General features: G+C 34.9%; 1 protein-coding gene across 1 annotated transcript in view; it reads left to right on the top strand.

Annotated features, from left to right (window-relative positions):
* LOC308436302 (uncharacterized protein) overlaps positions 1 to 13,775 on the top strand; it is a gene marked incomplete at both ends in the record, with an annotated part of 177,442 nt that overhangs the window by 122,182 nt on the left and 41,485 nt on the right. Inside the window, 3 exons of the mRNA XM_080937161.1 lie at positions 2,113 to 2,259; positions 9,339 to 9,398; positions 12,875 to 12,979. Of these exons, the coding sequence (XP_080793287.1) occupies positions 2,113 to 2,259; positions 9,339 to 9,398; positions 12,875 to 12,979 (312 nt within the window). The remainder of the gene's footprint in view (positions 1 to 2,112; positions 2,260 to 9,338; positions 9,399 to 12,874; positions 12,980 to 13,775) is intronic.

The raw sequence follows: 13,775 nt of genomic DNA, 5'->3' as shown, positions 1-13,775 counted from the left end.
AAGTATCAGTAGTTAGGTTGGAATAAAAATGAATACTATCTTACAATAATGAATGTCTGGGAATTTTCTTATAATTCTAACTATTCAACTTAAGCAAAAGATAATATTCACTGCTAACATTTAATATGATAACATTTTTCTTTTTATATGAACAATATATAAAATGTGAATAACTTTCAGACATTGTAGTCATTTTAAAATTAGATTATAATCAGTAAGGCTCAATGTTACTATGTTTTACTCATCAAAAGTTTTTTTGAGGGAAGTAAATGAAAATATGGATAGAAGCTTTAGAAATGAAGACCTAAAATCACTAGACTGATCAACAGAAACTGAAAGATGTGTTATATATTTTAAATCCATTTTAAATAATAGTCACAAAGTGTTTAGTGATTTAAGAACTTGTTTTAAATGTGAGTCATCATTATTTGTAGCTTTATAGTTGGGTTCATTTGTAGAATGAATATTTTAGAACATAATTTATCAAGATTGCCCCAGTGAATGCTGAAGTACTATTAACACCGCTCTTTACGTCATACAGCTCTTGATATTCTTAATAATTTAAAGCATTTTAAAGTTTTTTTTGGGGTTTGGAGAAGTATCTCTGTAGGTAAAGTGCTTTCCATAAAAATATGAAGACTTGAGAACCCATAAAAGGCAAGATGGAGTTTGTATTTCCAGAACTGCTACAACAAGATTGGAAAGAAAAGACTATCCAGAAGTGTTCGAGGGAGCTAACCAAACATATACAACCCCATTACCCTAACCCTATCTCAGACAAGTGGAAAGTGAGGACAAACACTCAAGTTTGCCCACTGACTTCCACGTACAAGATACCACATGTGCACATTTGTTCACACACATGAACACAAACATACAGAAAGTATTTTTAGACTTCCACTTGACTAAAGGGCTCTTCCATAACAAATGCATGATTCATTTAAGCTCTACTTTCTTTTCTGGCAAGGGGCTTAAATGCTATTCATATGATGTGAGGATTAACAATATAACATTTGGAACTGAGGAGAAACCCCAGTGAGCAAAATACTTACTGCACAAATATGAGGACCTGAGTTCATATCTCTAGTACCCACATAAAAAGTTGGCCATGGAGTCCATCAAGATGGTTCAGAGGGTAAAGGTACCTGCTATCAAACCTGATGATCTGAGTTTAATTCCCAGGACCCAAATGATGGGAAGATAACACTGATTTCCCAAATTTGTCTTGACCTGTATACTCATGCCTTTCTACACACACACATACACACACGAGATAGATAGGTAGATAGATAGATAGGTAGATAGATAGATAGATAGATAGATAGAAAGATAGATAGATAGATAGATAGATAGATTTCTAAAAATATTTTCCTTGATCATGGCATCTTGTGTCTGTATCCCAGATCCCTGTTTGTATTCCAGATCCTAGGGCTGGTTGGAGTACAGGCAGGCAGACAGGCCTTGGGATTTCAAGGGCCAACCATTCTAGCTGAGTCAATGAGCCTCAGGTTTAGTGAATAGATCTTGTCTCTACAAATAAACTAGAATAACAGGAGATACTTGACCTCAACCTCTGGCCTCTGAGACACACACACACAAGCATGAATATGTACACATGTACATGCTACACACACCAAACAGTGATAATAGTTTAAAGTTGAGTATGATTAATGTAATACAGTATGTATTTTGTAAGCTTCTTTAAAATGATGAGTTGGGGCTAGAGAGATGGCTCTGTGCTTAAAAGCAAGGTTCGATTTTCCAGAAGACCTAAGTTCAGTTTCCTCTCCTGTTACTCATAGCAGCCTTTAACTCCAGTTAAAGGGGGCTCCAAAGAACACTTCTCATCTCTGTGGGCACCTGCACTCACATAACATACAAACATTATAGATTCACACACAGACAAGCACACATCTATACACATCAATAAATAATTAAAATAAATCTTAAAATAAAATATTGACTCACTTTTCTTCAATGTTAAGTTGCGAATTAAATAAAGTTAAATGATTGTGATATATACGATCTCTAATTATTCTCATCATGTGATACAACTTAACCTTAAAGTGTTTATTTGCAATATACTGATATGGAACTATGTTATTATTACAGCTCAAAAAAAATCAGCCACAGAAGTTCAAGAGATATCAGAATCTCAGACAGCACAGAACCCAACAATTAGTGACGTCATATTACATTTAGACATGGACAGAGTGGTTGGTAAGCACAAGTTTATGATTAGACACTGCAGTCCAATAGGTAAACTATTTATATGTGAATGAAGTTTTAGTTTAAAAAAGTAGAAAATGTAAACAATAACTAACCTTTCTCAAATTAATAATAAACTGGCTCCTTTTGCCAAAATTATCCTTTTTGCCATCAAACAACCAAATATGTGATGCACAGTGCATTTACCTTTGACTACTCAGGAAATATTAAGTAGGTTTTCTGTTCATTGCAAGCTTTTGTGACATAAATTAGATGCTATGTGCCTAATTCTATCAGAACATAGTTATCAAAGTTATTGAATGCAGGCAATGTGATGACCTTACAGTGTGCTTGCTGGTCACTCACATGGGAAACTTGGAGTAGATTTAGAGAAGATTGTCAAAATATGTAAAAATTTAGGATGTGTGCAGATAACTGAAGTCTTCAAACCACAGTTCTGAAGGCAAGCAGCAAATTTTGGCAAAGTGGTAGACTAGCAACATTCAAACAGACAGAAATAAAAAATCTATCTATAAAATAGGCAAAGGCTTATAGCAACAAAGATAATATCTAATTAGGAAATAAGCTGCTTTCAATATAATGAGAAAATTTTTACAGAATTCAAGGCATTATAAATAGATATAACCTTTAATAAATAAGTGCTACAATGCAACCTGAATTAAAACAAAAGGCTGCAGGCAGAAATTGAGCCAGGGATCACTACTTACTGAGGCGCTATCAGCCACACATAGAATTCTCATACTTCAATGTATGACTCTATCCATACCCATGTACACATGGGCAGCACTAATGTAATTAACTGTAAAAATAAAGACACGAGATTGGGAGAGAGGCATGTCAGAGACACATGGGGAAACCTCAAGGAAAGAAATGAAGGGAAAATGTGATTATATTTCCTTGTATACATGTATAAAAGTTTCAAGAATTAAAGTCAATATTTTTAATTTTCTCATTCTTTTAGTTGATTTTTTTTTTTTTTTTTTTTTTTTTTTTTTGAGACAAGGTCCTAACAGATAACTCTGGTTCAACAGGAACCAGAGAAATTCACTATGTAGACTAGGATGGTCTTAAACTCCCAGCAGTCTGCCTCTCCTTCTGCCTCTGCCTCTGCCTCTGCCTCTGCCTCTGCCTCTGCCTCTGCCTCTGCCTCTGCCTCTGCCTCTGCCTCTGCCTCTGCCTCTGCCTCTGCCTCTGCCTCTCTGAGCCTGAGTGCCCTCAGAAGGCAGAAGAGAATACAGATTACAAATACTTATGTGCTTTCATGTAGGTGCTGGGAAGTGAACCCAGGACCTCTGGAAGAGTGGTCAGTGCTCTTAATCACTCAGTCATTTTTCTAGCCCATAGGCAAACTTTCTTGATGTACCTGCACCAGTTATAAAGCAGAATAGTGTTATATAAAAGGAGACGTGCACTAACTATAGAATTATTTTGAACTCTAGGGTATCCTCCTGAAAGTATTTAGAAGGTAAAACTACTAGGTTGAAATGATCAAAAACTCTTAAAATTAAGAAATTAAAGAGAGCAAGAGGGCCAAACACAATGGCTTACACTTAAAATCTCAGTAGTCGCAAGGCAGAAGCAGGAGGATTTCCATGAGTTAGAGACCTACAGAGGCAAAATAGTGATTCAGCTGTCACCAATCTAGATCACCACTTTTCATCTACAAATCTCCACTTGGTAAGTCTTGTAGCATCTTTTACGAGAGATATGTAAAACACTACTTAAAGAACTCTGAGGCACATGTTTGTGTAAGAATTACATTATTCCATAGATATGTGATTTTAGAACGAAGATCATGTGATTCAATGCATAGAGGCTTATATGCTTTCTCACAAATCTTTCTGTTCTGATGTTCAGTGATGTGACAGTCTAAATGTCATCAATAACAAAGTCTAACTATCAAATACACACACACACACACATCTTACATCTATCTTATCATTGCTTTTGTCTACAGAGAATGAACTAGAAAATTTGAAAGAGACCGTTGTACAACAGGTAGTAAGGAGTAACCTTGGTAAGAAACCCTTTTAAATTTAAAACTCCTCATCACTGTTTTCATTAATGTATACATTTAATGACAATACCTATATTATTGTGGCATGGACAAAGGTCCACATGCACATTGTCCTATTATTGTGGAGACCAGGTATTTATTGAAAATTGAAAGTTAGCTAGATAGCATTTTATTTAGAATCTACTTAGAAAATGTTCTGTAATATCTATCAAAGTTTTAGCAAGCATAGGATATTGCTAAAGCAAATGTATCTAGTGTTACTCGTATTACTTTCTATGTCCAGCTCAGGTAGTAAGGTGTGTTTAATCTGTGAGGTGCAACACTTGCTCACAGATGTGATAAAAAGAGGTGCTCAGCGGTTCTTTCAATAGCTAGCAGTCTACTCTATACTTTGGGAAAAGGAAGAGGTCGGGGGAAGGGAACAGAAGAGAATCATGGGAGGTTAATATAATCTAAGTACATGTGTACTTGGACAAAGAAATCCCACTATGAATCCTTTTACTCGTTACACTGATTGTACACTGATAAAGTTGTCTACAGTGCATCTAAGTTCTGCCAAGCAAGATCAACACTCTGTGTCAGGATCAGGAAACATTTTCAGGAAACATTTCAACTTCCCATATGTATCCTGATGCAACTAGCTTTTATACAAAAAGTTTTAGGCATGATAGACCACCCAGTTGATGTTTTAGGTTTTTATTTTTACTGTACCTAGATATTCATTTCTAAATACAAGAAAAAGTACAAAACACACATTCTTAATTCCAATACTTGTTTAAATTTGTCTTTTTTTCTCACTGAGGTACTAAATCTCCCTACTGACGTATAAGAGGTATTTCTTCCTTGGTACTGCCTACTATCAATTTTCATCAACAGGACTTATTATATTTATAGTTATATGTCATAAAACCACTGAGATACATTTAGATTAATTAAAGAATAAGTGCAATATGTATGAGTTATGATAACTATGGTCAGTAATTTGACACTAGAAAAAAAGTTATGTTTCCACCTCACCAAATAGATTCACTGCAGTGTTCACGGATTTTAACATATGCTTAAAGGTCATAATATTGTCAAAACTATCCATAATGAAGGAGAGTTGCACATAAGTTTCTGCTGCTTAGAAAAAGCACCACTTAAGAAATTGTTAGGCATGGCCTTGTGCACCACATTGCTATCATGTTGTTGTGGTGGCAAATCACTAAATGTGTAACTCCCAACACAGTGGATTATCTGTAATCAAAAATAGTCCTTCCATATCTACTCAGATTTCTGTTCTGTTCTGTTGAAAAATGCCAGCTAGCATAGTAAATATATTTATATGTTGTTTTGATTGGTTTTGTAGAAACTTATACAGGACAGTAGTTGACTGATGTCTTTAGAAGAGGTTTAAAAACACATGCATTATCATGTCAAGAACACATTTTAAGATATACTTATGTTTTACTTATATCTTATGGAGTTTAATTAAAGATGGATAGCTAATGACAATATAACTTACAAGTTATCATGTAAAAAATCTTTTCATTAATTCCTTCTTGTCTTAACTTGAATTTTAGTATTTATGAATAAATGAAGAATAAACTATCTAATTTCACATTTGGAGCTTTCCTATTGTAAAAATGATCCATAGAAATGCTGTTTCATTATATGAATATGTTTAAATGATTTGCAGTAATTTTCTTAGCTTGGAGTGGTGACACTTATGAAGATCAGAAGTCCAAAGCCAGTCTGAACTGTCTAATGTGTTCTAGATCAGCCTTGGCTCAGATACTCTGCATCAAAACAAAAATAAATGTCTATTTCTGGCTAGTTAGGAAGTTACTTTTTGTTTCCAATTCATAAATGCTAGCTTACATTTGTGATAACAAGGAGAATATAACTTATTTGGTTATATTCATTGGTGACTAATATCCCTCTTGATAATTACAGTATACAACAATCTTAATTTCTCTAATAGGGTACTTCCTCTTGTTTTGATGTTATTACTGGGTGCATAGTTTCATAATAAAACAGGAGCTAAAATATTCCCCCACTAGGGAACTTCCATGACTCTTAAGACCAGGGACTGTGTGTTTTCTCTCATATATGAAATCTAGAGGTGAGGAAATCATGAAAATAAAGCTGAGAAGACATTTGGGCATGGAAGAGTACAGAAAGGGTAATTGGAGAATACAATCAAAGCATTGGATGTATGCATGAAAATATCATAGTCAAGTCCTTTTATGTAGTTAACATATGCCATAAATTTCTTTGTATTTGTTTTATTTTAAATACTATAGATCTGAATTTTTTATTTTAAAAATGCCACAGTTTACAAATTGTTCAGGTTTCTATGCAAACCAGAAGAGGGTGTCATATCCTCTGGAGCTAGAATTAAAGACAGTTGTAAGCTGCCCAGCATTGATGACTGAGAACCAAACACCAGTCCTCTACAAAAGGCTACAAGGGATTTTTAACTATGGGGCTATCTCTCCAGCTTCTAATTATTATTCCTTAAAAAGAAATATTAAATAAGTTTTACTATACATATATGAAAACAAACAGAGAACAAGAGGTTATAGCTTGTCTTTTCAAAGTATTTTACAAATCTGTTTTAATTTTACAGAGATTGGCACAGACCAAAAAAAGGCTCTTGCAACATCCAAATCAAAGGAACCAATGGAAATAGAATCAAAGAGTAAGCAAGATAAAAACGGGCATTTTTCAAGTCTATTATGAATATTTATTAGCTCCCCTAAACTTAAATGTTGTACCCATAAGTTACCAACTATCTTAGTTTATTTTTCTATTGATGTGACAAAAGCAACTGAAGAGAGAAAGGGCTTATTTTGTTTCACATGTTCAAGTACAATCCATTAGGGCAGTAAGGTCAAGGCAGCAAGAACTTTGAAGCAACTGGTCACATCACAGGCTTAGTCAGAAAAAGAGAGCAACAATAAATGCATGCATGCTAGTACATAGGTGGCTTTTTCTACTATTAGATAGTCAGGGTTTCCTGGACTCAGGAACACTTTGACCCACAGTATTCAGGTCTTCCTACTTCAATTAACTTAGACAAGATAATCAGCAAAAACATTCCCGGAAGACCATCTCTCAGGTGATTTCAGATTATGTCAAATTGATGGCACCAGCCACCACCTCACCTTACAGGGAAACACCTATTCACAAATTTCTTCCTATAACCAGAATTTGAAGTCTATCGCTAATGGGGTACTAGCTAATGCTACTAGGGTTAGAACTAATCTGCTCAAACAATAATCCTATAAAATAGGGTACTAGTAGATAGAGAGTTCCTAACAAAGCAAGCCACTGTGTTCCTCCCTTTTCTTTTAATGTCACCAGCAGTACCAGAATGGTACTTTGTGAACTCATTGAGCTTTAGTGAACTTCTCAGAGACCTTAACTCCAAACAAAATCTTATTGGCATTTAGAGCTTCAGATGTGACATATTGCAATACATGGCAATCCCTCACCATATAGAGGATACCAATAAAGGCATATGATTCCAAAAGAACCAGAAAGATACATAACATTGGGGGAAAAACTAATCAAAATGTCTCAATAGGCTTTTAAATGTAAGCAAGAGGATTTTTTTTAAAGTTGCAATGGGAAAATATGAAAATGGACAGGAACAGAAAAAGATCAAGAAAATAATTGAAAAAATAAGAATTGATTTTTAAAATATTTGATGGCTACTAATCTCCACAATCAAACTTAATAGACCACAATGAAAAGCACCATAAAATCCATAGTCAAAACCACCATGTGACAAATACAGAAAGACAACTCTTGGAGACAGAATATGTAACTCTTCATTAAAAGAAAAGACTCTGGAATTATTCAAAATTATGAATCCCAGAAAACACTGAGCATATACATTCAAAACACTAGAAGTAATTCACCCAGAAATCTTACAGTAAGAAAAAGTATCTTTTTAAATGGAGGATAAAATATCAACAAAGTAAAGTTTTAGATAGTATGTTGGTAGACTTCCTGCTTTAAAGAAATATTGAGAAGTTTCTTCTGGGTGAGACTCAGGGCCCTCATACTGTAATCAGAATTCACATACAAAGAACATAACTGTCTTAGGACTTTATTGCTGTGAAAAAAACCATAACCAAGGCAACTCTTATAAGGACAACATTTAATTGGGGCTGGCTTACAGGCTCAGAAGCTCAGCTTATTGTCATCAAGGTGGGAGCATGGTAACACCTAGGCAGGCATGGTGCAGGAGGAGCAGAGAGTTCTATATCTTCATCTGAAGGCTGCTAGCAAAATACTGACTTCCAGAGAGCTAGGACTTGGGTATTAAAGGCCATGCCCTCAGTGACACACCTACTCCAACAAGGCCACACCTCCCAATAGTGCCACTTCCTGGGCCAAGCTTATACAAACCATCAAAATAACTAAAACTAATGCTATAAGCCAGTGTGTGTGTTCTTTTATGTTAAAAATTTGATTCAGTACAAAACAACAATCATAGCGAAACACATCATTATTTTGCACAAATAATATATCCTAATAAAAAGCTTAAGAAAAAAATAGAATACATTTCCTAATGCAGCATGGAGGAGATTGGTGAGAGTGATGATGTATTCTGAGGTACTAACTCAGATTCACAGAAACAATAAAGAACCCAGGCAATTTAATCAAAAGGGTCAATGTAACAAGTATTGTAATTATATACCTATTCCAGTCTTCTTACAACTTCCTCATAGGCATAGCATGACACAAACAAATAATTATGATGTTAGAATAGTGTCTATAATGTGAAGCTGTGTTTTGTTAAACAGTAGTGCAGAACTGTTGAGAGATGTAATACAGAGGAGTCTTGCTTTCATATATGGGCTGGTGCTGTCCACCTTTTCTTTTCTCAATTAATACTCTTTGGAAACATGCTCAAGACATGTTCAGAAGCATGTCTCCAATGTGACTTTAAATCCAGTTTAGTTATACATTAAAAATTAATTATCACTATAATGTCCATGAGACATGGTATCAACAGAGTTGGGAATGCCAAAGGGAAAAAAAAGTGTACATTAATTTTCCTTTATACAGTATTCTAAAATGTTTTTTGTTTCTTCAGGTAAGACTTTTAAGATTGTCAATGGCATGAAACTACTTGGAAAACTGAAAGATGAACATGGTAAGAATAATAATTTTTCAAGTCATATATTTATGACTTATTACTCTATAGTAACAGTAATTGTGTCATTGCATAAGCAACACTTGTGGAGTCTCTCTTATAAAGAAATCATAGAATGTATTATAAGTAGTATTCATATAAATAATATGAGCAGTAAAACTGAGCCAATTAGAAAGTAATCCATTCAAACCCAGTGCCACATCAATCTTGGGAGTGTCTGGGGGAAATCCTTCTGATGCTATTTTATCCACTTTCCATATCTGGCTTAGATTAAAGCATTGTGTTGAACTTGAGGAATCAAAGCCTCTTGCTGGTGAGTGTGCTGAGAAGAAGAATACAGCACAGAGACCCTTCACTGCTAGATCCTTTTACAAGATTAAGTTAATGAAAGATTTCTTCCACTGTGCTCTATCAGTTACGTCATTGTCCTGATGATGTTAAACACACTTGTTTTTGAGCTTATGAAGACCAGCTATGAACAGTTTTTTGCAGTTGATTCTGATTAGTGTCTTCATGGCTCCTGGAAAGGACATGTGGAGTAGGTGGGTTTTCCTCTGTGGACCACTGTGGGACTCCCTGCGGAGTCTGGAGTTTGCAATATAATCTTCCCATGCCAGCATATAAGCATGTACTGGAATTGAAAATTAATAGCAAGGCATGGTTCCTTTAACTTTGAATGTAAATGTTGTATTCTCATATATTACTAAGTATAAATTAAGTAAGAACTCTTTACCCAATCAGCTTACAACTAAGAGAAATCTAGGATTGAAAATTAAAATTATTTAAAGTAAGTATTTAAACTTCTTTTTGTTTTGCCCAGAAAATACTGGGCTTAAGGAGCCAATTTTTCCAGTGTTTTTGTTTAGATATGGTTGCTTTTAATATTGCTTAATAATTATATCCTTTCAATTTTGAGCAGCAACCTTAGACACAACAACAAAATGTTCCCATTTAAGTCCAGCCAATTTAAAATGCTTGCCTGTTCTATTAGTTCTTTATCTGGTTGCTGCCAAAAACACCCAACAAAATCAACTGCAAAAATGGGGTTTATTTCAGCTTACAATACAAAGAGAGACATTACATCATGACAATAAAGGCCTAGCACCAAAAGTGGAAGGCCACTGAGCACCTTGCATCTGCATTCTAGAAGCAGAGAGTGAACAGAGTAGTAGAACTGGGCCAACCTCAAGGTCCAACCCTTAGGGACTCTTTTAATCCCATGAGCCTCCACATCTTAAAGATTTCACAGCCTTCATAAACAACACCAACTAGGAACCAAGTTGTCTTAGTTAGGGTTTTACTGTGTGAACAGATACCATGAGCAAGGCAAGTCTTATAAAAGACAACATTTAACTGGGGCTGGCTTACAGGGTCAGAGGTTCAGTCCAGTATCATCAAGGAGGGAATATGGCAGTATCCAGGCAGGCATGGTACAGGAGGAGCTGAGAGTTCTACATCTTCATCTGAAGGCTGCTAGCAAAATATTGACTTCCAGGAAGTGGGGATCTTAAGCCCACACCCACAATGACACATCTACTCCAACAAAGCCACACATCCTAATAGTGCCACTCCTTGGGCCAATCATATTCAAACTACACATGTGTTCAAACACATGAACTTGTGGGGATATTTCACATTTCACCTTTGTTAAGACCATATTTCTGATCGATTTATAGGTATTCACTTGTCAGTGGTTAGAGTATAATAAAACCATTCCAAATTAAAAGTTGGAAATTAGAAAGAGAAAACATTTGTAAATAGGCCAATCACCAAAAATCAAAATGAATATTCATTCAAAATAAAACAGTTTGGATTAGCAAAGATACCACTGTAGGATATGCAGAAAAAAAATCAAAATTAACACACCAAGATACTTCATAAAAATTGGAGCAGCAGACAAGTGTGCACTCTACATAATATATTGAAAAAGCATTACGAATAAAAATCATCACACAGAACTTGAAGGGTAATATGTATATATAATATCATAGTGTCATTGGATAACTTTTAACATTTTTTTTGTTTGAGTTAACCTATACATGAAGATCCTAGTAGTCCAGGGAAGATTCTGATAAAGTCATTCAAAGACAATCAAGGAAAAAGAAATTGTATACTGTGAAGTTTTATTTATTAAAGGTTTATTACCTTAATCTGTCTATATACCAGAGAAATGTATTTCTTGTGGGAGTTCTACTTCTTAGTTCAGAAATATATCTCAAGTGCTGGAAGAAACCAGCAGAGCTCAGGGGTCTCTTAGGACTGGTGAGGTTGTGGAGAAAGAGAAACACTTCTCCACTGTTGGTGGGGTTGTAAACTGATACAACCACTCTGGAAATCAGTCTGGCGATACCTCAGAAAATTGGACATAGTACTACCTGAAGACCCAGCTATTCCACTTCTGGGCATATACTCCAGAGACACTTTAATACACAACAAAGATACATGCACCACAATGTTCATAGCAGCTCTATTTATAATAGCCAAAATCTGGAAAGAACCCAGATGTCCTTCAGTAGATGAATGGATACAAAAGTTGTGGTACATTTACACAATGGAATACTACTCAGCTATCAGAAACAATGACTTAACCAAATTCTTAAGAAAATGGCTGCATCTAAAGAATATCATCCTGATTGAGATAACCCCGTCACAAAAGAACAGACATAATATGCAGTCACTGGTAGTGGGATGCTAACGCCAGAGGCTCGCACTGCCCCAGAAACAACTCACAGACTTTGTGAAGTCCAAGAAAAAAAGAAAAGAAAACAAAACAAAACAAAAAAAGTCATGCTCAATCCTTACCCACCAAGAACACATTGACAAATTCTGGGTTACACCCTGTATTACTTGTACTGTTTGCTCATTAAAAAAAAATCTTTACACACCAAGAAAACTTTGACTATTTCCAGGTTACATCTTGTTTTACATGTACTTTATGCTCATTGTAACTAGTAAGATCGTAATCACACTATCAAACCTTTAAAAAAAAAAACCAAGTACTGAGAAAACATATTGTACACTTATATGCAAAAAATACTTAAAATGTGTACATTTATCTTACTTTTTAAAATAAAGTTATAAAAAAGAGAGCAGAGGATTACAAATTCAAATGTTTGTAAGAACTTTTTGTTGTATTATCTTGAAAACACTGTAGGAAAACCAAGCTGAATACTCAGAACAGGATTTTTCTATGTTTTCAAACAAGAACTTTATTGACTAACATTACCTGAATGTAATAAAACATGTTAACCATTAAAAAAAAAAGAAAGATGCTATCACAGGACACAACATAAAGACAAGAATGAGAAAATTATGAAAGTCGTTGTAGGAATTGAAGTAATAGACAGTAAACATTTGATAAAATATAAGAAAGAAAATTATGAATGAAAAAATACAGTTGAGTATACAGCGTTTGGGATACAGTTTGTGAATACTCAGAACTGTCATGCAATTGTCCTTCTCAAACTTTGTTTCAGATGAGAGTTTGGGAATCAAACCTCAAGAAAATATGAGTGACAAATACCAACCACAAGTGAAATCTGCAACAAAAGTGACCAATTTGTCACCCTTCTTCAGTAAAGGTAAGGGAGGACACACAAAGGCTTGTTTTATAGTTTTTCTTTTTAAACAAAGATGAAATTCATTAAAAGATATGTTTTTAGTACAATGGCTATGTCATGTTCAAAAGACAGCATTTCATACCACTCTTCCCTTATTCTTTGGCTCTTAGATTCATTCTTTCTACTCCTTCTACTGTGATATTCCCTTAGCCTTAAGAGTTAAAGATATTGTTTGTTTGTAGACAAGGATTTTCTCTGTGTAACCCTGGCTGTCCTGGAACTCAGTTTGTAGTTCAGACTGGCCTGGAACTCAGAGATCTGCCTTCCACTGCCTGCCTCTGCCTCCTAAGTGCTGGGATTAAAGGAATGCCCCACAACTAGTTGGCTTAAAAGATGTTTTTTTTTTTAAAGTTGTTTAAATAGTTTCAGAATTCTGTGAAAAGTTTTTATTAATTTAATTTCTTCTTTGACAATTTTAAACACACACACGTTTATTCTCACCCCAATGCTCCTTTACCCTATTCACATCCTCATCCTTCCTTAGCTCAGTGCATGGGTATTTTATTTTGTGATCGACTGAGTTTAACCAGAGCCTGCATAGCTCCCCAGTAATGAGGGGGAAGGTCCCTGTTCCTCATACATCTGACTGCACCAACTATAATTCTTTACCAAAAAGAAAAAAAAAAAGAACACACCATAATTTTAACTATTATTTTCTAGCTCCTTTGGAGCCACAGCCCTAGACAACTACAAACACTCTTTGTTTCTAAAAAGGTTGTTTGTATTAGATATTATAGGACTAAAGCTCTCCTCTGCA

Source organism: Micromys minutus (genome assembly GCF_963924665.1).
Source record: "Micromys minutus genome assembly, chromosome: 24".
NCBI lineage: Eukaryota > Metazoa > Chordata > Mammalia > Rodentia > Muridae > Micromys > Micromys minutus.
This window is presented reverse-complemented; position numbering and strand designations above follow the sequence as displayed.